The sequence below is a fragment of the Leuresthes tenuis genome, unplaced genomic scaffold (genome assembly GCF_036924035.1).
Source record: "Leuresthes tenuis unplaced genomic scaffold, fLeuTen1.0.hap1 SCAF_1, whole genome shotgun sequence".
Taxonomy (NCBI): domain Eukaryota; kingdom Metazoa; phylum Chordata; class Actinopteri; order Atheriniformes; family Atherinopsidae; genus Leuresthes; species Leuresthes tenuis.
Window position 1 is genome coordinate 12,215,842 of NW_027325355.1, and position 24,698 is coordinate 12,240,539.

At 43.4% G+C, this 24,698-nt stretch overlaps 2 protein-coding genes across 2 annotated transcripts in view; one reads left to right on the top strand and one right to left on the bottom strand.

Moving 5' to 3' along the window:
• Positions 1–24,698, bottom strand: part of LOC140291809 (NLR family CARD domain-containing protein 3-like) — a 562,338-nt gene that overhangs the window by 217,288 nt on the left and 320,352 nt on the right. The window lies entirely within an intron of this gene.
• LOC140295696 (uncharacterized) lies at positions 11,169–13,949 on the top strand. The gene is made up of 4 exons (XM_072379675.1): positions 11,169–11,991; positions 12,325–12,429; positions 13,680–13,692; positions 13,871–13,949. Exons 1-4 carry the CDS (start codon positions 11,169–11,171, stop codon positions 13,947–13,949), a joined length of 1,020 nt encoding a protein of 339 aa, XP_072235776.1.

Consider the following 24,698-nt stretch of genomic DNA (forward strand, 5'->3'; position numbering starts at 1 on the left):
GTGTCATACTTTGGGTACACTTTTGTAAACTTAAGAATGTTCAAGTTTAGTCTGAAGAAGTATTGAGTCAGTATACTTTCTAGTTCACTACAAGTACATGGTCCATAGTATACTTTCTATACTTATACTAATAACATACTTAATTAAATAAACTTCAGCTATACTACATTTTGCAAAGGGATGTCTTTAAGGTACATAAATGTAATGCAATTGAGCACACATATTATTTACTGTAAACTTTTAAACTCCAGTGCTATATGATTAGTATTCTGCTAAATTAAAAGTAAGCATGAGCGAATGACTTGACATTATTCCATACTTGGATCAAGATAAACTAACTATTAGTACTTTGTGGCAGAAATAAGTAGAATGTATGCTAAGATACAAGTATAAGCTTTAGTATTAAAATAGAAGTGTAAGTCTTAGTATTAATGTAATGACCATGTTAATACCTTTATTTTCCTATAGTTGCAAGTATCATTTACTCATAAAATGCACTTAGTAAGGAAAAGTGTGAAATTAAACAAAAGAATGGAAGAGGAAACAAGGAAACAACAGCTGCTCTTGAAAGTGATGAAAAAGAGGTAAGCTGTATGTTATGCAACAGTTGTTCTAAGTGCCTGATTGTTTCAGCTCTCATATGAATAGGCTATTTCATTCCTCATTCATGTGGTCGGTAGTTCCAGACGACCAACAGGATGGTCTATGTGTCAGTGATACAACTGAGACAATGACTGTTATAATATCTACTGTATGAATGTTAAAAACAACAGCTTCTAAGCCTTGAACGCCCCACGTGTGGATTTAGCATTTGAACAGCTCATTCAGAAGAAAGCTGAAATATCTTCCAAAAGCAAGTAGTCAATTACTTTCTATTCAAGCACCCAAGATTGCAATGACTGAGGACGTAATACACCGTAACCGGGTACAATGAGTGTTCACACAAAGACAGTAAAGTATCTCATCTCATATAATGAAAAACAACAGCACATTGTCAGGATGCCGGCTTCATGTAACTTGTCTTTCTGTGAAAAGCAAAAAATATTGGAACTCATGAAGTAGATAGTTGCTTATGCATCACTGCAGTTTTATCCATGGATGTATATATGGAGCCACATGTGAAGAAATGTACACTTAAGTTGTTTGCAAAGGGTATTTAATTAAAAGTTTGATCTACTTTAAAATTGCGATTATCATTGTCAGACATCACTTTAGGATCCATTCAGTCGTGTTATGTTTGTGGTTTTACAATCTTTTTAAAAATGTAGAGATGGATGTGGATGTGACACTGATGTTTTCCAGTCAGGGAAAGTGGAATAATGTTTAATGTCCTGTATTTGTGTCACTTACAGGATAGTGATGAGTCAGTCTATGGGGATGACAAAGTATTTATTAGTGGTCACATGTAAAGTATATTGCAGCGCTGGACTCGGAGTGACAGAGCTCTCGCAGGAAATCCATCAGGCCGAGCCCCGATATCAAGAAGCATTCCATATTTATATTCAGCTTTATCTCACAGAGGTTGTACTGTCCTCCTCGTGTTCTTTGGATGTGATAAATAATGTGTCTTAGTGCTGTTTTAGGCGTGTATCTAATGTACCAGACCTATCTACTCCAATAGAGATGTTTTGTCTGACCGAGTTGTTTCGTCTTGCTATGTCATCCTAAGGTCTTGGACTATCTAAGGTCATCGATTGTGTAGTATGAGCAGAGTGTAAAAGTACCAGCTAGGAACATAGGTTATTTAGTAAAATACAGAATATGAATACATAATGTCTAAGAACAAAGGCAATTATAACAATATCCAATACTAGGATTTGCTATAGATGTGTACATAGAGGGTATCCTAGGATATGTTACAGATTAGATCTTCCCGTATATCCCCGGAAACATTTTGGATATGTGGCAGATGCGTAAACTTGTGTACTGTTGGATCTCTCTGGATATTAGATGTTTAAGAGCAGAGTTAAGTAACAGGCAGTCACATGTTTTACCCTTAACTCTCTCGAGGCAAAAGCAATACAATACACTACTTTCAACTGCTGTGTGGTTCCTATCAATTAAATACCACTGAAGGTAATCATTCATAACTGAATGCTTTTCCTCCATTGACCCAACACGTTTAAAACACCCTGCAGTCTGCAGCATGGTGCTGCTGTGTACGGTCAGGTCCTGCAGGCTCTCCAATGACAAAGCATTCCCAATCTAAAAATGGGATCTGTTACTCATTTCAAGTAGAAAAAGGAATTATAAATAGAAATGGTATCAGAAAACTGTCATGACAGAAAGTTTGAAGTGGACCAAATTGCTGGCTTTCCCAACCTTTCACATTTTCAGAGGGGTTTTATTATTTTGGAAGTGGCATTGCCGCTCCTTCTCTTTTAAACTCCCAAAGTTGTGTAATGACTCCACTGCACATCTTACTGTGCCTCCTGAATCAAAGTATAATCAGATTTCGTCAGTCAGTGGATCAATGATGTTATAACTGGCTTTATTCTTAGACATTATGTATTCATATTATGTATTTTTCTATATAAGCCATGTTCCCATTTTGTACTTTTCCACTCTGCTCATACTACGTAATGTATGTCCTTGAAAAGGCCAAGACTTTAAGAGTGCATAACGGAACTAAATAACTGGGTCAGACAAAGCTTCTCTATCGTGTCAGATAGGTCTGGTACATTAGATAAATGCCTAGAAAATACACTCACACACACACACGTTGTTTATATCATCCAAAGAACATGACAAAGATGGTGGTTGGCCTGCTCATGTCACCAATAACTGGCCAATTTTACTTGGTCGCGTGTAAATCAAACCTCTGTGAGATAAATGTGAAGAAGATAAATATGAAATATTTCTGGATATCGCGGCTCAGGATTTCCTGCGAGTGCTCTGTCACTCTGAGTCCAGCGCTGCTATACTTTACCTGTGATCACTAACAATTTAAGATTTCTCCAGCTTGTTCTTGGGCTTCTAATGAAAGAATCAGGCTAACACTGTGAATGACCACACACACAAATCGTGGCACCTAATTTAGGTCACTCTGTTATATCACTTTCCAGCAGTGCTCTGCTCACAATGACATCATCAGTCTGAATTCTTCTGGATAACAAACACACAAATATTATTCTCTCACATTAGTCTGCAGACTGTCAGCAGATCTTCCTGCAGTCTCCAGATTCATCTGATCTTCTTCTTTCACTGCTGATGTTCAAGGTGCTGACCGTGGATCTGTATGGCAAGCCATTTTAATGTTTAACAGGCAGACTGAATATGTGCTAAGGGAGACTGAGAGTCCATTTTATTTCTTGTTTTATTGAGGATATTTAAACGTTCTTAAAAATTACAATGGTGTAAAACACAGAAATAAAAGTTTATTTTAATTTAAACTGTGTGCATTATTATGATATACAGTATATGTTGACAATAATATCGTTTAATCTGCAATAATTTGTGGGACAATATATCGTCAAGCAAAACTTGTTATCGTCCCAGGCATATCCAACACTACATTTATTTTTAGGACAAACGTCACTTTTGCCATTCATGTGTATGGGGTTTGTCATTACAGATATCTACAATTCAGTTGCAGATATCCGCTATGTGAACTACGGATATCTGTAAGTGAATTAGGACAAGTCATAATTCCAGTTACAGATATCTTCCAGTTTCTACAAAGATAGCTCATATACACAGTTCTGTGGAATGTTTCTGTACAGTCATCATGGACATTCATGTCATTTCCATTTAGTCATTTAGCAGATGCTTTGATCCAAAGTGACTCACAGGTGAGGAAACAACATCCCAGTGCAGTCAGGCATACCTCTCATTTCCCTGTATTTGTGTCCATCCTCCAGACTCCTGTGGATCCTTTTTACCTCACGCTAAAAAAGCCAATATCACAGACGGAGAAAAGTTAGATCATGAGAGAGAAAAAACTCTTGAAACTTTCTGTGAACAAAGCAAGGAGGTCAATAAATAAGTCTACACCTCATTACCATGGTTAATATTTATGTCTGAATACTTTTTTTGTTTGCATCTGTGTGTTTGTGGACATATTTGATCTAAGGGAACTTCAGATTGAAACCTCGCCAGTGAAGAACTGAATGTAGCACAACGTGTTGGTGTAAAAGACCACTCTGATGCTTAGAAGTCCATACTCCCACCAACTAGTTCAAAACTGAATAATCCTTTCAGATGAGAGATGAAACGTCTTCAAGAACCAAGAAGAAGAAGAAGTTGCCCTTATTCAGGCTCTTACCCACAAAGTGTCACCGTGAGGAGCCCCCTTTCCAATCAGTAAACCTTCTTCTAAAAAAGTAGCCCTGAACAGCTGCCTCCAGCTCCTCTGAGGGACACACCTGCTGAACTGGTCATTGACATTAGAATAAAAAGGCTGCAGACAGAGCAAAACTCCTGCTTTGGAGATGAACCCTCTGTGTAATGCTTCTCACAGTTCATGAAAGAATATTATAAAATAACAATGATTTTAACCATCTGTAATTATACTGGGGCAGCTGCTTATCTGAAGTGTTGCATATGTCACTGTGATCTATGTTATTAATGTCCAAACACATGTGAGCTGTGTTTAGATTTAGCCAAAAGCTGAAGTGGAGAAGAAGATCTTGGAATAAAGAAAGAGGAAAGGATGATGCACAGTTTTTACAGTAATGAATGACACACAGTGGTTCTAACGGCGCCCTGGAGCTGTTCACATCTGGTCTTAACGTGATCAGAAGAGTGAACTAAGTACATCTGTGAACACGGTCACCAAAGTTTCAGCTGCTCTTTTCTCCACTGTGGAAACCTCTCGGCCAAACTCGGCAGTTCTTGTGATGAGAGATTTCAATTCGTGTAACCTCTCCCAGGAACTGACGAGCTCCAAACAGCTGCTGACATGCGCCATGCAGGACAGCAACACACTGGACCACTTCTACTCCACCATAAAACCCTCATACCGCTCCATCCCCCACGCTGCCCTTGGACACTCCGACCACTGCATCATACAGATGGTCCCCACATACAGGCAGCAACTGAGAAGGGCCAAACCATCCAGGACTACAGTAAGGAGGTGGACTCCAGAGGCAAGGGACATGCTTCAGGACTGCATGGAGTCTACTGACTGGGAGTCACTGATGGGCCCTGAGGATGACAACGGCAGCTTTTCTGACACTGTATGTTCCTACATCAGCTTCTGTGAGCAGGTCTGCCTCCAAACCAAACCATCACAAGGCACAATAACCAAAAGCCCTGGTTCTCCAAGCAGCTCAGAGAGCTCAGGCGCCGGAAAGAGCAGGCATACAGAGAGGGTGACATGGACACATTCAGGCTGGCCAGACAGGGCCTCAAGAAGGCCATCAAAAATGCTAAAGAGGACTATAGAGCCAGACTGGAGAGTGATTCAGGCACCGACGACCCTGCAGTTGTGTGGAGTCCTCTCAGAACCATCAGACACTACAAAGGTAGAAGCCCTGTGGTCGCCCCCTCCCCCGGACTAGCTGACGATCTCAACACCTTCTACACAAGGTTTGAGAGACCCCCTGCTGCTTTATTGTCTCCAATCCTCCCCCCACCCCCCTCCCCTCTCTCACAGGCACTGAGAGCTCACCGCCACCCATTTCTCATCCCCTTATCACATATGTGTATGATGAAATATTTTTTAATGTATTCTGTGTGTAAAGTCTCCCAGAAAGGTAGTATCATATGATATGGCAGGTTGTGTGTGTTTTTCTGTCACTTTACTCAAAGAAAGTTAATGCCTTAGCATGCATGAGGTGTTGTTATTGTACCCCAACTCCTTGGAACACAGTAAACACCTCACATATGAATACATTAAGAAACTGTGAAAATACAGTTCTTGATCAGCAAACCTAATGCATCTGATATATGTTAGATTAAGCTTTACCTTAATAGGACATATCAAATCAAAATATTCTCACACGGGGGAAATCTTCCTCTTCCTAGCTGGCTCCATCCTCTTACTTATCCTTCTCTCCTCACTCTCCCTAATCTCAAAACTATCTCTCTCTCACTTAACTCCCCAAACTATCTCCAAACTATATTAACGCTATCAAAACTCTAGTATCCTGAACCTGAACTGACCGCAACTCTCCATAAAAAAAACACATCTTAAATGGAGATTGAGGGGTTTCTATGCTTGTCAATACTCGGGTATATAAATCTGACAAAATCTGAAGCACTTACGGAAGCAGTCACGTGGTTGGGACGGGTAGTGAGGTTGCGGACGTCATCCTTTTCGGCTCCTCCCCTAAATTAAGTTAGCCGTCCCCTCCATTACTCCACACACGCTTCGAAGCCTCAGCACATTTCAGAACATCACTACAGGAAGCTGCATGCAGGTGAGTCCAGAAAAGAATACATGTAGCGGTCAAACATTTGCAGAAATGTCTTCAAAGTGCTTTGTGTCATTGGTTTGATTCCTGCACCTGGACACGGGCAGTCAGAACATGTACTAAAGAGTAAAAAAGTTCAAATGACCTGGCTGCCATACACAGTTAGCATGTCCTGCTAATGCTAATGCTAATGCTCTGCAAACCGTTGTACTCAAAGCAGAAACCAGAAACACAACCTCAACTAACGATTTCAATAAGCCGGCAAGATGGACAAATAAAATGGAGCTTTATCCTTTTAGCTGTGTGTTAAACATACTTCTGGACCCTTTTCTTCCGATTTTCTCACCTCGTTGGACATTTTTTGACCATCTTGTCACAATTTCCACTAAAGCTGCAGTTTTCTAAACTTCTTTCTGTAGTTTTGCTGAAATCTTTTGTCATTTAAAAAATTTGATTATCAATTTAGAATTGTTCGTTCCGGCCTTATCTGGGTATCATTTGGCTTTTTGATCAAAATGTGGAGAAAAAACATGTGATATGATGTGTTTAATGTACACACTATGCCATATTTCATGATTAGATCTTAAAATGGGATTTAATTATGGTCACTATAAATACTTTAATTACATTAAGAGTTTATGTTGTTTGAAGAGGAGTCATAGCATTATAATATAGATTTGTCAGTGATCCAGGAAAGTATCACAGGAGCAGTAGAAAAATACAGTTCAGCATCAGTGTCTGATTTCTCAGATTTACACTCAGAAGCCCATTAAAAGGTAGTCTGACTGTCCTCTTCAGAAGTGTCTCATGAAAGCTACATTATTCAGTTTCCTTTACATATCCAATATTTTCTTTTATCCACGTATCAAAAAGAACTGACCGCATGATAAAAAGGTTGTACATGTCTTTACTCATAAAGTCCACCTGCCAACATCTGGAGTTAAAATGGAGCTAAAATTATCTTTATTAGGAGGATCTGTGCAACTTTTAGGAGCTGATACTCTGATCTGACCACAACACAAGATCACTTTTTACTCTTCAACTGGACACATGTTTACCAATTCAGATACTTTCAGAATCAAATAAAGGAGACTGTAGGTTATTTGGGTTGAAAAACATTTCAGAGTTTTAAGGGTCTGTGAGTTTCCTTCATCTCAAACTTTAGGTTTCACTAAAGCAGCTTTCTGGAATGAATCACTGGACGAGCACTTCTGATGCCAGAAAAACACTCCTTTATATTTAAATGACAGCCTCAAAATGGTCCACTTCATGTTGTTCTTCAGAGTGTCTCAGATCAGTCAGACAGCTCCTGCTGATGTGCTGTTCGCCGCACAGAACTAGATCATTACCCCACTGAAACATCACATCTTCTCAGTTTCAAGCCTCAGTCCAGACTGAAGCTCCCTGAGAGCTGAACCGTGGGCTTCAGAGTTTAACCTGTGACAAATCTGAGATTACTCTGTTACTTTTCTGGATCCATGACAGCTTCTGGAAATGAGAACAAATTTAGAACTAGAGAAAATCTGAACTTCAGGCTTTGGGATGATATTGGGACCCTTTCTTCAAACAGTATCATTGTCTTAATGTAGTAAAATGATTTAAGTTGATCATGTTACACTGACTCAGATGAGATTCATGGGATATTGCACACAGTGGGTGTCATTCTACAGAGTATATCATTACATTTTTTCTGAATTTGATAAAAAAGCTCCAAATATTTTGAACTGTGACCTTAGTGGGTCTTTTAAGAACCATTTTAAAGTTCTCAGGGATTTAAATAAAAACCACAGTAGTAAGTTTAATGAAATGTGACTAGATGGTTAAAAACTGCCCAGAAAGGTTTTCAGGAGAAGAAGAAAAGTGGGTGTGCTTTAACATGCTGCACGCCACAGCTGGATCTTATTGTATGTACTGACAGTTGCAGACAGAGTCCATCAGTCGGAGGACCAGGACCAGAATGGAGCGGCAGAACCAGGATCCAAACCCCTCCACCAAGAACAGAGCCGGCTCATCCTCTGGTTCCACCGGTCTTCAGGTCAGTGTGGATGACATCAAAGACACAAGGAGGAGTGTCAAGGCTCCGTGTATCGTCCGCTTGTTCTGCTTTTCCATGAAATGTTGAAAAGGTGTTAGCAAAGTGTTTCCTGGTTTCATCTCCTCTCCTTGATTCTGCTCAACTTTCTCCCACTGTAAAATGTGCAAAATTATATTATTTGAATAGCTAGTACCACTTCAAATGTGGAAATAGTGTTTCTTGGTTTCATCTCCTCTCTCTGATACAGATGTGCTTAGACTGAAAATGTGCTGCAGGCTGAATGATCTGCTGGAAGAAACTCAGTGGCCAGATTGTTGTTGTGGGACATTTTCTGGCTCTCAGTATTTGAGAGGATCAGGAGCTAATCTTCATTATTTGTGTTTAAAGTCTCTGGATTACATGAATTAAACCTGGTGGTGGTAATCCTTCTGGGTCTTTAATGGTTAGATGACAGGTTGGTAGCTCTCTCTACCTCAGGGTAAAGAGTTGTTTTAGAGAGAAACGAAGGTTGAGTTAAAACTGTTTCCCTGACAGCTGTTGAGCTGAATGGCTGCAGACCTCTGGGTTGTAAGCTGGAACAAAGGGTTAGTGTCAAGAATGTCATGTATTACCACCACTGTTACTTTTATTCATTTAAACCAGTGGTCATCAACCTTTTTCAGTCCAACCTCTACAAGTTTTTTTCTTTTCCCTTGTCCTGTTCAGCGTTATGGCAGCAGAATTGTAGTCTGAATACGTTTTATGCCAAACAGATTTGCTTTGCCAAGGAAAGTTTTATAAATGTAAAGCTCCCCTTGATGCCCATTTATTTATTTCTGTTTACAATATATAACATGTAATAGAACTGAACCGGACCGGGGGACAAGGAAAGAAGAAGAGGAAACAGAACAAAAATAGAAACAAAAACCAGACAACCAGCTGCTACACCTGTACAAAAAAAAACAGACAACAATCCATGGTCTCTGTTGCGAATCCAGCCTTAGCGCCACCGGGAACACCTGAAAGCAGACAAGCAGAGAAAAAAACAAACAAACACACAAACAAACAAAAACAAGCACAAGTAGCAGCAATCGCATACAACACAGCTGTGGATATAGATGACCTGAGACGACATGATAATACATCACCCTACTGGGCTAATGAATGTGTGTTGTGTTGTGTTGTGTTGTGTTGTGTGTGTGTGTGTCAGAGAGAGAGAGAACATGCAACACCCATGGCACAGGACCTACATGATAACCGTGCTTAGTTATGAGTGTATAAGTGTACACGGCCACAATCCACAGCCCCCCCAAGCAATCAGAAGCAGACAGAGAGGGCCACAAGACCCAGGCCACCAGCAGCCCCCACGGAGCACAGAACCCAGGAAGCCCACCGCAGGGACAACCACGCATCCACCCAGAATACTGCAGAGGAAGCCCCCGGACAGGGCCCCCATAAGCATAGGGCAGAGGCCCCCCAGGAGCCAGGGGCAACAGCCCACCGACCCCGCCAGGCCCCAGCCGCCCAGACATGGGCCGTGCACCGGACCCGGACCCCAGGAACCCGAGCGCCCCCAAACCCCCCGACAGAGGCCCCACCCAATACCCAGGAGGGCCAAGCGCCCCAGACAGCCACACAGTGGGTCAGCGCCTGCCCCAGCACCCCTGGCCAAGTGCCCTGGGAGTCAAGACGTGCCCACAGGTGGGTGAAGTCGCGAGCAGCGGGGAGTGCCCCCCCATCGGGAGAAGCACAGGCAGGCCAGGCGACAGCAAGTCCCAGACCCAGGCCCAATCATCACCACACACACTTTCACATCCACACATCCTCCCTCCCTCGACTCCGCTGGGGTGTAGCGCAGCGGGCACACCAGGGGGCCAGCAGCCCCCCAGTCACCACAGACCCCGAACCAGCAGAATAATTAATTCCTCCTGGCCCCTCCCGCCCGAGCAGCAACCAGGAAGCAGGGGTGTGAGAAGACCCCTCCCCTCACCCTTCTGGCTCTTCAATATTTTCTAATAGTGAGCGATTAAAATTGAGGGGTAGCCCTCTGGGCAGCCTACATACCCAAAGAGCCCCGCCCACCAGATGCCACTCAGTGCAACCACCCCCCAAGACCTAATGTGTGTGTGTGTGTTTGATAAGTAGTGATGTCTAAGGTGTAATTAAAACAGGGGCGGGGAACTGCAGAGTGCAGTCAAGGGGACCACCTCTGTGGCCCCATCCACTACACCCCACAGAACACACATGCCCCCAAAACCCTTCATGTGTGAGTATGTGCTGTGCACAGGAGCCAAAAGGGAGCTACTCTCCCCCGGAGAGGGCAGCCAGGGACTGGCTGCAATAGGCACCCCCACTACCAAGTTGTTTAATTGAACAACTTGGACAAGACTGTGCTTCCTTCTATCATTTAGAAATATTGTAGCACAAGTTCCTTTTCAGAATTTCATCATGACAAAAAATAATTAGTGAAAGATCAAAAAGCAAGAGTTTACTACTCAAAAACCTGAACGTGTGCAGAACACATCAGAGCACAGTGCTGACAACTGAGGGCACTTCTAAACACACTCTCAGCATTCATGTTTCATCTGAGATATTGAGACCTGTGGCTCGGTCTATACACGTCCAGTTAGAATATGTTGGTTAGCTTAGAGAAATCTTTTGTGTAAACTTCAAAAGGATCTAATCCTTCTTCCTTTCTGTCATTGCAGAAACATATAGCCCAAGAGGGATCCAGATGTCATTCCTGTAAACACTGTGGGAAAGTTTTCAAAAGATCATCACATCTGAGGTATCATCAGATGCTTCACACTGGAAAGAAACCATATAGCTGTGGTCAGTGTGGGGCAGCTTTCATTACATCTTCCCATTTCAAGAAACACCAACGTATTCATACAGGAGAGAAACCATACAGCTGTGGTCAGTGTGGAGCAGCTTTCACTACATCTTCCAATCTCAAGACACACCAACGTATTCACACAGGAGAGAAACCATACAGCTGTAATCAGTGTGGGACAGCTTTCATGCAATTATTTCATCTAAAGACACACCAACATATTCACACAGGAGAGAAACCATACAGCTGTGGTCAGTGTGGAGCAGCTTTCACTCAATTATCTAACCTAAAGACACACCAGCGTATTCACACAAGAGAGAAACCATACAGCTGTAGTAAGTGTGGGGAAGCTTTCCCTACATCTTCAAATCTCAAGAGACACCAACGTATTCACACAGGAGAGAAACCATACAGCTGTAGTCAGTGTGAGACAGCTTTCACTACATTGTTTAGTCTAAAGAGACACCAACGTATTCACACAGGAGAGAAACCGTACAGCTGTGGTCAGTGTGGGGCAGCATTCACATCTTCTTCCTATCTTAAGACACACCAACGTATTCACACAGGAGAGAAACCTCACAGTTGTGGTCAGTGTGGGGCAGCTTTCACTAAATCTTCCGATCTTAAAAAACACCAACGTATTCACACAGGAGAGAAACCTTACAGCTGTAGTCAGTGTGGGGCAGCTTTCTCTGAATTATCTAATCTAAAGACACACCAACGTATTCACACAGGAGAGAAACCATACAGCTGTACTCAGTGTGGAGCAGCTTTCACTACATCTTCCGGTCTTAAGACACACCAACATATTCACACAGGAGAGAAACCTTACAGCTGTGGTCAGTGTGGGGCAGCCTTCAGTACAACATCCCATCTTAAGAGACACCAACGTATTCACACAGGAGACAAACCATACAGTTGTAGTCAGTGTGGGGCAGGTTTCACTCAATTAGCTCATCTAAAGACACACCAACATATTCACACAGGAGAGAAACCATACAGCTGTACTCAGTGTGGAGCAGCTTTCACTACATCTTCCGGTCTTAAGAGACACCAACTTATTCACACAGAAGAGAAACCATACAGTTGTAGTCAGTGTGGGGCAGGTTTCACTCAATTAGCTAATCTAAAGACACACCAACGTATTCACACAGGAGAGAAACCATACAGCTGTGGTCAGTGTGGAGCAGCTTTCACTCAATCATCTAGTTTAAAGACACACCAACGTACTCACACTGTGGATAAATTATTGGTTTAAATCAACAATATATTTTACGACAGATAAGAAAACATTCACCTGGGAGCAGCAACAGGAACTACCAATCAGAAGAATTTCCCCTGTTTAGATTAAAAATCTTCTTTCTGGATTACCACCTTCTTTTGTCAGGACTTTTGTTCTGAATGTTCTGTGGGTAGCACATGTTTGAAGAATTGTTGAAAGTGCTTTGTAATTTTTTGGGATTGTTTTAACTGTGGACAGATCTCCCACCGTTCAAGATAAATATGACATCAGTTGTGAGTTGATAGACAGAACAATATAAGTGCCATGAGATGACATTGTTTTAATTCGGCGCTATATGAATAAAACTGAATTGAATTGAATATGCAATCTGTTTGAAAGTAGATACATATTTTATTCTATTACACTGAACATATATGTTTTGTTTAAAGTTAAAATTCACAACGTAGCTGTGCACCAGCTGTGGGTATGTTTGTAAACATACATCTTTCGAAGCAATATATCATTTCAGTTTGATGTAAAGTCTAGCTTTGCACTTGTTTGTATTTTATTGTTCTGCATTTTATTTAAGGCCAGATGTCAACATTTCTCATGGGTTTCATGTTCTTGCTACAGAGATATTTTAAAAAAATGTGTGTTTGGTGCTAATCTTTGTGCTAATCTTTCCCAAAGACATAGAAATTTTTAACGCAGTCTTAAAAAGGTTTGGAGTTGTTCCCTGTACTTTCCAGACAGCTGTTTGATTGTCATGACTAAAGCTGAAAGTTAAGGCTGTTCCAACACTAAAAGGGCACAAGGCTCAACTTCAAGCTGTGAAACTATGTCAAATGTCTGTTGTGTTGTTGTCAAGAAAATTCTCTCAAAATGAGGCTCAGAGTCGCTGGAGACAATTAATACCAAACATTTATTCTCACAGCAAGGAGTCTGCATGAGATATCAAGAAGCTGACACATATTTGTCTGAGTTAAAAAAACAAAACATTGATACTATCGCTATTTAGTTTCCACTTTGTTTATTCTGTACATTTCTGTATATAACAGTGCTGAGCCTGAGTGAGATGGAGATTTCAATTTCCCAGAAGCAACCTCCCAAAGGGATTAATAAAGTCATCCATCCATCCTACGAGATCACTGGCCACACAAGGTTATGTGACATTCAGTCAAACAAGGATTAGACTGAAGTTAAAATGAGATAGATAGGAGGACTCTCCGCACACAGTGTCTCTTGACCCTGCAGCATCTCACACATGGTACTTGCTTTTTGTCATAGTATAACTTCATGACATTTCCCTCCTGTTTATAATAGAAAAGAGGGTGTAAATTCACAGTAGATTCATATATACACATGCATTTTTTTGTATATCTTCTACATCACTGTCATTGTTAAAAAGTTTGTTATGTTGACCTCTGTTTGTTCTTGGCTCTCAGTCTCCATGTTGCTGATCCTGGATCTGTTGAGATGTCCCAGGTCATTTTTGGCTTTGAGAGACTGTTCAAGTCGGACTGAAAGCAGATTCAGAGGGTTGTGATGTATGTTTTCTCCACCCAAATGAACTGTCAGACATGCAGCAGTGCTGTGAAATCCACTTTAGAAGCTACAGTTATTGGACACAGTGAAAGCTGACCATCTTTGTGGCTGAGATGGAGGTGATCTTTGTGATGGTGGATGGTCGTCTTGTTGCCTTCATGTTGACAAGCCGCTCTTGGTGTTGGATGAAGTCCCGCACGGTCTTGACGTTTATTTTAGGTAGGGGAATGCCAGCTTTGCAGAGAACAGGGTCATCCACTAAAATTCGGTGCTGGACCCGCTCGTATGCCTCCAGGATGGTCGTCTTCTCCGGACTGGTGCGTGACCCATGAGGACAATGCAGCCACAAAAGTTTCACCAGTGTGTACATTAGCCTGTTGTGCTGAGCACTTATGTTTTGTTGTGCTGGTGCGTAGCGTTTGGCCATCTTTACTTTCTGTATCACAGCAGCATCAACAAGGTCGTCTCTTTTAGTGTATGTAGTCTGTCCTTTACCACGAGAGGCCTCACCACCATTTGAACAATTCAATTCAATTCAATTTTCTTTATATAGCGCCAGATTACAACAATTGTCATCTCAAGGCACTTAAATAATATAGTCCAATTCAAGCCAACTGGAATTCAATTCATTGTAATCATAATCCAATTCATTCATATAGAGCCAATTCAATAATTAATATCCTAGCTAAGGAAACCAACAGATTGCACTGAAACTTGTCTTCAGTCCAATCTCCCGTCCTGAGCGTGCCTGAGGCGACTGTGGAAAGGAACGACTCCCTTTTAACAGGAAGAAACCTCTGGCAGAACCAGACTCAGGAAGGGTGGCCATCCGCCTCGACCAGCTGGGGTTTGAGAAGACAGAAAAGAGGGAAAAGAGGGGGGGGGGGGGGGGGGGGGGGGACACCATAACGCCATTCAAAGGATATCTGTTGGAACAGGGAAACACAAGTTAATAACCACAATAATGTCACATGTACATAAAATCATTTGAGAAATTAAACAGGGGGAAGAAGAGAGCAAAGTGAGGAAAGGTGTGACAGATGAGGTCCCCCAGCAGTCTAAGCCTATAACAGCTTAACTATGGGATGTTTCAGGATTACCTGAGCCATCCCTAACTATAAGCTTTATCAAAAAGGAAAGTTTTAAGCCTAATCTTAAAAGTGGAAAGGGTGTCTGTTTCCCGGACATTTACTGGCAGCTTATTCCACAAGAGAGAAACATCTTAGATCTAAAACATCATGAAATGCTCAAAGTATTTGTTATAACACTACATAAAGAACCATATTACCACTTCTGACCTGTAGTTACAGGACCACAATAAGCACCCACAGATTGAGTTTCCTCATTCACAGCTGAAACCTAAACCACCATCAGAGATTACATTTCATTCCTACAAAAAAAAACTTTCAGCCGTAGAAGCTGATGCTCAAATTTAGGTGGCATAAAAACTGAGCCTGTAAATATGTGATCATTCCTGATGTGCCAGGCTGCCATTGGCTAAATGAACCACTCACAATGAATCAGCTAAATGAAGCTGCAGAAGATGTTTGTATGTATGCTTATTATTTGCTTTGCTACCCGTAGGAAGTGTTGCATGTTCATTACAGCCAGCGTCACCTGATACTGAGACTACAGAAGCTCATCTCCAGCATTTCACACAGGAGACGAGTCAGAAATGTCAATACAAGAAAACAAAGAGATGTTTAACGTTTGAAATTCTAAATTTTGAGATATATGAGACGTTTTATGGGATATGTTCTCAAAGAAGTACAAATAAGACTTGAAATTATCAATTTACTGATATCAGTGAAATCTGTTGGTTTCCTTAAATAGGAAACTTTGTTTTTTTGAGTTGGACTCATTTGAAATTAATTGCATTTGATTTGTTTGGATTATGATTGGATTATAATGAATTGGTTTATACAGTCACCGGCCACTTTATACGGTACACCTTGCTAGTAAAAGGTTGGAGCCATGATAGCGTCACACAGTTGTTGCTGATTTGTCGGCTGCATTGAATTGAGACCCGGTGACTGTGGAGGCCATTGGAGCACAGTGAACTCATTGTCATGTTCAAGAAACCAGTTTGAGATGATCTGAGCTTTGTGACATGGTGCAGTATCCTGCTGGAAGTAGGTAGTAGCCCTTGGTTTATCTCACCTTCTGTCAGATCCTTGCTGTTTCTGCCATCATTATCATTCTGCTCTTCTGTCATTTTCTGGTTTCTTTGCTGTGTCGTATTTTTTCTTGTTGTGTTATTTATTTTTACCTGCGCTTTTTAATTATTTTCTTTATAAATATTTTAGCCACACATTATTTGACTGCTGCTGTTCCACATCTGGGTCCTCTACGCCATATACATCAGAAACATGGTAAATCTGACTCATTTCAAAGCCAACAACACACTCTGACAGAAAGTAAACACAAACTGAGCAGTGTTGTGTCTGCAGGCCAGTGCAGCGAGGAGAGCCTTAACCTTTAAACAGTTGAAACTAAACAATCACTTGACAACAACATGGCCCCACACAGGAGAACCTGCTCCTCAGCAGTTCACCTGCATCTCAAAGAGAAGGAACTCACCTCTGAGGACAGTAATGTCCACAGTTTGGTCAGAGAAGACGGATGGTTTTAAACAAAGTTTAAAGAAAGTCTTCAGTTTATTAATCTGGAAAAAACATCCAAACGAGCACGTGGCCTCAGGCATCACATATGTAACACCTACTTTGAGTCTTCACCTCAAACTCAAACTATTCACATTTTAAATCATGTGACCAAAACACCATTTTGACCCAAAAGACCAGCTTGGTCAGAAACAGACGAGACCCAAACTACTTTAGCTTCAGCACTTTCATCAGCTGAGCTAGATTCACTCCTTCTGCTCAACGTGCTGCTTATCCTTCTGAAGATAATCAGACCATTGAACAGATACTGGGCCTCACAAAGGATCAGCTGCAAATCTCAGTCCATACTGGGGCCAATCAGAACTGTTTTGGCTGCATGAGCCACACAGAATCACACAGAATGTCTGAATGTCACAGCTCACTGGTGGATGTTGAAAGTAAGAAGATAAATTGTGTTGTCAGTTATAAGTAGAATCAGATATCTAATCTGCATCAGACACAACAAGCAGATCAGTGTTGACTGTCAGCTCTGTGCATTCATAGCAGCACAACTCTCCTGTTCTCCGAATTATGAGATGTGGAAATAGTTTGATTTCCTTTTATTAAAGTATTTTACTGAAGCAGCTGATTCAATGAGCGGATTTAAGAACAGAAACAGGACGTGAAGCTTTTTTCTCGGGACTCTCAGTTCAGATACACATAAGCAGCAGAAAGCAGATATTTCTGTCACATGACAGCGTAGGTAAGTGATGGTTATAGTCAGATTAAGTGTTATCATATTGTGCTGCACTATCATCTCCGTCATACCCACTTGTGGTTTTGCTTTACAGGATGTTGCCGCCACATGTGTTACATCACGGTCAGTCTTCAGCCAGCAGACACGATGAAGACAGCTCTGCTTGTTCTCTGTAAGTAGACAAAACAACTAATGATTATAATCAGAAACAATCCTGTGACTGATGTTTGTAAAGCCAAAAGTCAGATATGAGCGGACCAGCTCTCTGATTCAGCTGAAGATTTAAAGCGCGACACTTTGAGGTCTCAGTGACAGCTGATGAAGTAGAAGAAGTGTGTGACTCAGATGCATGTCTGTCACTGTGCTCACACTGTGGCTTAACTTTGATGTTTCAGTGTTGTTGAGCTCCTGCCAGACGTCTGCCAGTCATGGTAAGTTTGGACCCTTGTGTGTGTGTTTAAAGTGTCGTGTCCAGTTTAGAACTGGGCACGTGTCCGGATTGCACTGTAAATATTAGTTTATTTGATACTCTTTTTGAGGAACTTTCATGCGTGCTGCCCACCTCTCATCACTTCCTGTCTGGCGGTTTGTTGCCTGCTGATGCAGTTTTTTTTTTGCCAGTCATTTGTGGCAGACAAAAGGATCAGTTTGTTCGTTGCTTTTTTTCCATCTATTGCACTTAAAACTTTGAGTGTACAGGCGGCGTATCAAGTTTATCGTTGTTTGAATGAGTTGACGACAACCCTTTAGAATTTTGTCATACAGTATGTGCAAAAAGGCTGCCTTAATTCCGTTTCCTGTCAAGATGATCCCACACTAGTTCAATAATGTTGAGGTCCGGGCTTTCGGGAGGATTCATCCCTCCATAAGACCTGCTGCCACTGATCTTCAGTCCAGAAATGAAGACACCATGATGAGACTATTGGAGGAAGATAAAAAAAAGTCATTAAAAGGGACACAAAGTGATTACAGTAGGGTATCAGGATGGATGGAAGGGTCCACAAACAGCAGATAGTTTGGATTCTTTAAATAAACTGTCACCAATTATACACCACCCTAACAACTGGGAGGTTACAGAAACATTAAGAGAGGTCAAATCTACAGTTTGGTTCATTCAGAAAAGAAATACCACAGAAAACAGCTGCAGAATTATTTCACTTGGTCCAGATAAATTCCTTCATAACAATCAGTTAATAATTATCAAAGCCTACTGTGAGGAGAAAACCTCACAGAGCGAATACAGAGGCTTCAGCCTGAGGAGAAAACCTCACAGAGCGAATACAGAGGCTTCACCCTGAGGAGAAAACCTCACAGAGAGAATACAGAAGCTTCACCGTGAGGAGAAAACCTCACAGAGCGAATACAGAGGATTCACCCTGAGGAGAAAACCTCACAGAGCGAATAAAGAGGCTTCACCCTGAGGAGAAAACCTCACAGAGCGAATACAGAGGCTTCACCCTGAGGAGAAAACCTCACAGAGCGAATACAGAAGCTTCAGCCTGAAGAGAAAACCTCACAGAGCGAATACAGAGGCTTCACCCTGAGGAGAAAACCTCACAGAGCGAATACAGAGGCTTCACCCTGAGGAGAAAACCTCACAGAGCGAATACAGAGGCTTCACCCTGAGGAGAAAACCTCACAGAGCGAATACAGAAGCTTCAGCCTGAAGAGAAAACCTCACAGAGCGAATACAGAGGCTTCACCCTGAGGAGAAAACCTCACAGAGCGAATACAGAGGCTTCACCCTGAGGAGAAAACCTCACAGAGCGAATACAGAGGCTTCACCCTGAGGAGAAAACCTCACAGAGCGAATACAGAGACTTCACCCTGAGGAGAAAACCTCACAGAGCGAATACAGAGGCTTCACCCTGAGGAGAAAACCTCACAGAGTGAATACAGAGGCTTCACCCTGAGGAGAAAACCTCACAGAGCGAATACAGAGGCTTCACCCTGAGGAGAAAACCTCACAGAGCGAATACAGAGGCTTCACCCTGAGGAGAAAACCTCACAGAGCGAATACAGAGGCTTCACCGTGAGGAGAAAACCTCACAGAGCGAATACAGAGGCTTCAGCCTGAAGAGAAAACCTCACAGAGCGAATACAGAGGCTTCACCCTGAGGAGAAAACCTCACAGAGCGAATACAGAGGCTTCAGCCTGGGGAGAAAACCTCACAGAGCGAATACAGAGGCTTCACCCTGAGGAGAAAACCTCACAGAGCGAATACAGAGGCTTCACCCTGAGGAGAAAACCTCAGAGTGAATACAGAGGCTTCAGCCTGAAGAGAAAACCTCACAGAGCGAATACAGAAGCTTCACCCTGAGGAGAAAACCTCACAGAGCGAATACAGAGGCTTCACCCTGAGGAGAAAACCTCACAGAGCGAATACAGAAGCTTCACCCTGAGGAGAAAACCTCACAGAGCGAATACAGAGGCTTCACCCTGAGGAGAAAACCTCACAGAGCGAATACAGAGGCTTCAGCCTGAGGAGAAAACCTCACAGAGCGAATACAGAGGCTTCACCCTGAGGAGAAAACCTCACAGAGCGAATACAGAGGCTTCACCCTGAGGAGAAAACCTCAGAGTGAATACAGAGGCTTCAGCCTGAAGAGAAAACCTCACAGAGCGAATACAGAGGCTTCAGCCTGAGGAGAAAACCTCACAGAGCGAATACAGAGGCTTCACCCTGAGGAGAAAACCTCACAGAGCGAATACAGAGGCTTCACCCTGAGGAGAAAACCTCACAGAGCGAATACAGAGGCTTCACCCTGAGGAGAAAACCTCACAGAGCGAATACAGAGGCTTCACCCTGAGGAGAAAACCTCACAGAGCGAATACAGAGACTTCACCCTGAGGAGAAAACCTCACAGAGCGAATACAGAGGCTTCACCCTGAGGAGAAAACCTCACAGAGCGAATACAGAGGCTTCACCCTGAGGAGAAAACCTCACAGAGTGAATACAGAGGCTTCAGCCTGAGGAGAAAACCTCACAGAGCGAATACAGAGGCTTCACCCTGAGGAGAAAACCTCACAGAGCGAATACAGAGGCTTCACCCTGAGGAGAAAACCTCACAGAGCGAATACAGAGGCTTCAGCCTGAGGAGAAAACCTCACAGAGAGAATACAGAGGCTTCACCCTGAGGAGAAAACCTCACAGAGCGAATACAGAGGCTTCACCGTGAGGAGAAAACCTCACAGAGCGAATACAGAAGCTTCAGCCTGAAGAGAAAACCTCACAGAGCGAATACAGAGGCTTCACCCTGAGGAGAAAACCTCACAGAGCGAATACAGAGGCTTCACCCTGAGGAGAAAACCTCACAGAGCGAATACAGAGGCTTCACCCTGAGGAGAAAACCTCACAGAGCGAATACAGAGGCTTCACCCTGAGGAGAAAACCTCACAGAGCGAATACAGAGGCTTCACCCTGAGGAGAAAACCTCACAGAGTGAATACAGAGGCTTCACCCTGAGGAGAAAACCTCACAGAGCGAATACAGAGGCTTCACCCTGAGGAGAAAACCTCACAGAGCGAATACAGAGGCTTCACCCTGAGGAGAAAACCTCACAGAGCGAATACAGAGGCTTCACCCTGAGGAGAAAACCTCACAGAGCGAATACAGAGGCTTCACCCTGAGGAGAAAACCTCACAGAGCGAATACAGAGGCTTCACCCTGAGGAGAAAACCTCACAGAGTGAATACAGAGGCTTCACCCTGAGGAGAAAACCTCACAGAGCGAATACAGAGGCTTCACCCTGAGGAGAAAACCTCACAGAGCGAATACAGAGGCTTCACCCTGAGGAGAAAACCTCACAGAGCGAATACAGAGGCTTCACCCTGAGGAGAAAACCTCACAGAGCGAATACAGAGGCTTCACCGTGAGGAGAAAACCTCACAGAGCGAATACAGAGGCTTCACCCTGAGGAGAAAACCTCACAGAGCGAATACAGAGGCTTCAGCCTGGGGAGAAAACCTCACAGAGCGAATACAGAGGCTTCACCCTGAGGAGAAAACCTCACAGAGCGAATACAGAGGCTTCACCATGAGGAGAAAACCTCACAGAGCGAATACAGAGGCTTCACCCTGAGGAGAAAACCTCACAGAGCGAATACAGAGGCTTCACCCTGAGGAGAAAACCTCACAGAGCGAATACAGAAGCTTCACCCTGAGGAGAAAACCTCACAGAGCGAATACAGAGGCTTCACCCTGAGGAGAAAACCTCACAGAGCGAATACAGAGGCTTCAGCCTGAGGAGAAAACCTCACAGAGCGAATACAGAGGCTTCACCCTGAGGAGAAAACCTCAGAGTGAATACAGAGGCTTCAGCCTGAAGAGAAAACCTCACAGAGCGAATACAGAGGCTTCACCCTGAGGAGAAAACCTCACAGAGCGAATACAGAGGCTTCACCCTGAGGAGAAAACCTCACAGAGCGAATACAGAGGCTTCACCCTGAGGAGAAAACCTCACAGAGCGAATACAGAGGCTTCACCCTGAGGAGAAAACCTCACAGAGCGAATACAGAGACTTCACCCTGAGGAGAAAACCTCACAGAGCGAATACAGAGGCTTCACCCTGAGGAGAAAACCTCACAGAGCGAATACAGAGGCTTCACCCTGAGGAGAAAACCTCACAGAGTGAATACAGAGGCTTCACCGTGAGGAGAAAACCTCACAAAGCGAATACAGAGGCTTCAGCCTGAAGAGAAAACCTCACAGAGCGAATACAGAGGCTTCACCATGAGGAGAAAACCTCACAGAGCGAATACAGAGGCTTCACCCTGAGGAGAAAACCTCACAGAGCGAATACAGAGGCTTCAGCCTGAGGAGAAAACCTCACAGAGAGAATACAGAGGCTTCACCCTGAGGAGAAAACCTCACAGAGCGAATACAGAGGCTTCACCCTGAGGAGAAAACCTCACAGAGCGAATACAGAGGCTTCACCCTGAGGAGAAAACCTCACAGAGAGAATACAGAGGCTTCACCCTGAGGAGAAAACCTCACAGAGAGAATACAGAGGCTTCACCCTGAGGAGAAAACCTCACAGAGCGAATACAGAGGCTTCACCGTGAGGAGAAAACCTCACAGAGCGAATACAGAAGCTTCAGCCTGAAGAGAAAACCTCACAGAGCGAATACAGAGGCTTCACCCTGAGGAGAAAACCTCACAGAGCGAATACAGAGGCTTCACCCTGAGGAGAAAACCTCACAGAGCGAATACAGAGACTTCACCCTGAGGAGAAAACCTCACAGAGCGAATACAGAGGCTTCACCCTGAGGAGAAAACCTCACAGAGTGAATACAGAGGCTTCACCCTGAGGAGAAAACCTCACAGAGCGAATACAGAGGCTTCACCCTGAGGAGAAAACCTCACAGAGCGAATACAGAGGCTTCACCCTGAGGAGAAAACCTCACAGAGCGAATACAGAGGCTTCACCCTGAGGAGAAAACCTCACAGAGCGAATACAGAGGCTTCACCGTGAGGAGAAAACCTCACAGAGCGAATACAGAGGCTTCACCCTGAGGAGAAAACCTCACAGAGCGAATACAGAGGCTTCACCGTGAGGAGAAAACCTCACAGAGCGAATACAGAGGCTTCACCCTGAGGAGAAAACCTCACAGAGCGAATACAGAGGCTTCAGCCTGGGGAGAAAACCTCACAGAGCGAATACAGAGGCTTCACCCTGAGGAGAAAACCTCACAGAGCGAATACAGAGGCTTCACCATGAGGAGAAAACCTCACAGAGCGAATACAGAGGCTTCACCCTGAGGAGAAAACCTCACAGAGCGAATACAGAGACTTCACCCTGAGGAGAAAACCTCACAGAGCGAATACAGAGGCTTCACCCTGAGGAGAAAACCTCACAGAGCGAATACAGAAGCTTCACCCTGAGGAGAAAACCTCACAGAGTGAATACAGAGACTTCACCCTGAGGAGAAAACCTCACAGAGCGAATACAGAAGCTTCACCCTGAGGAGAAAACCTCACAGAGTGAATACAGAGACTTCACCCTGAGGAGAAAACCTCACAGAGTGAATACAGAGACTTCACCCTGAGGAGAAAACCTCACAGAGCGAATACAGAGGCTTCACCCTGAGGAGAAAACCTCAGAGTGAATACAGAGGCTTCAGCCTGAAGAGAAAACCTCACAGAGCGAATACAGAGGCTTCACCCTGAGGAGAAAACCTCACAGAGCGAATACAGAGGCTTCACCCTGAGGAGAAAACCTCACAGAGCGAATACAGAGGCTTCACCCTGAGGAGAAAACCTCAGAGTGAATACAGAGGCTTCAGCCTGAAGAGAAAACCTCACAGAGCGAATACAGAGGCTTCACCCTGAGGAGAAAACCTCACAGAGCGAATACAGAGGCTTCACCCTGAGGAGAAAACCTCACAGAGCGAATACAGAGGCTTCACCCTGAGGAGAAAACCTCACAGAGCGAATACAGAGGCTTCACCCTGAGGAGAAAACCTCACAGAGCGAATACAGAGGCTTCACCCTGAGGAGAAAACCTCACAGAGTGAATACAGAGGCTTCACCGTGAGGAGAAAACCTCACAGAGCGAATACAGAGGCTTCAGCCTGAAGAGAAAACCTCACAGAGCGAATACAGAGGCTTCACCATGAGGAGAAAACCTCACAGAGCGAATACAGAGGCTTCACCCTGAGGAGAAAACCTCACAGAGCGAATACAGAGGCTTCAGCCTGAGGAGAAAACCTCACAGAGAGAATACAGAGGCTTCACCCTGAGGAGAAAACCTCACAGAGCGAATACAGAGGCTTCACCCTGAGGAGAAAACCTCACAGAGCGAATACAGAGGCTTCACCCTGAGGAGAATGGCTTTAAATGGCTTCTAAAGAGTAATGTTTACTGATGAGGAGACAGAGGCCAGAAGCAGCCGGATGAACTCTGAATGAAATCTGCTCAGATTCATCCACAGACAACAAAGTCCAAAAATACACTGAAAACATCCAAAGAGTTTCTGGGTGTCGTGTTTGATATTAACCTCATGTAGCTCCATTTCAGTCCTGCAGACAGGTGAGTTTCTTTTAGTGTTTGTCAGCTCAGGCTGCACATGTTTGTCTGAACCTCTGAGAACAGTAAGGAAATGTACTGTGTAAGTAAGAGAGACATGTTTTAAGTTAAAGTTTCATCCATCTTAACTCAAAGGTATCTGAAGAGGAAATGTTTGTTCCTAATGAGATTTAGTACATGAGCATCTGGCTGATGGAAAAAAAAATCACCAGTTATTGTAAGTCACACGGAGAAGTGAAGTGAGCCTTTAAAACATGCACCATCAGCAGAATACAGTGAAAGAAAAGATGGTAATCTGTCTTTTTGTCTCCGTCAGCCTCCCTGACGGTCACTCCCAGCTGGTC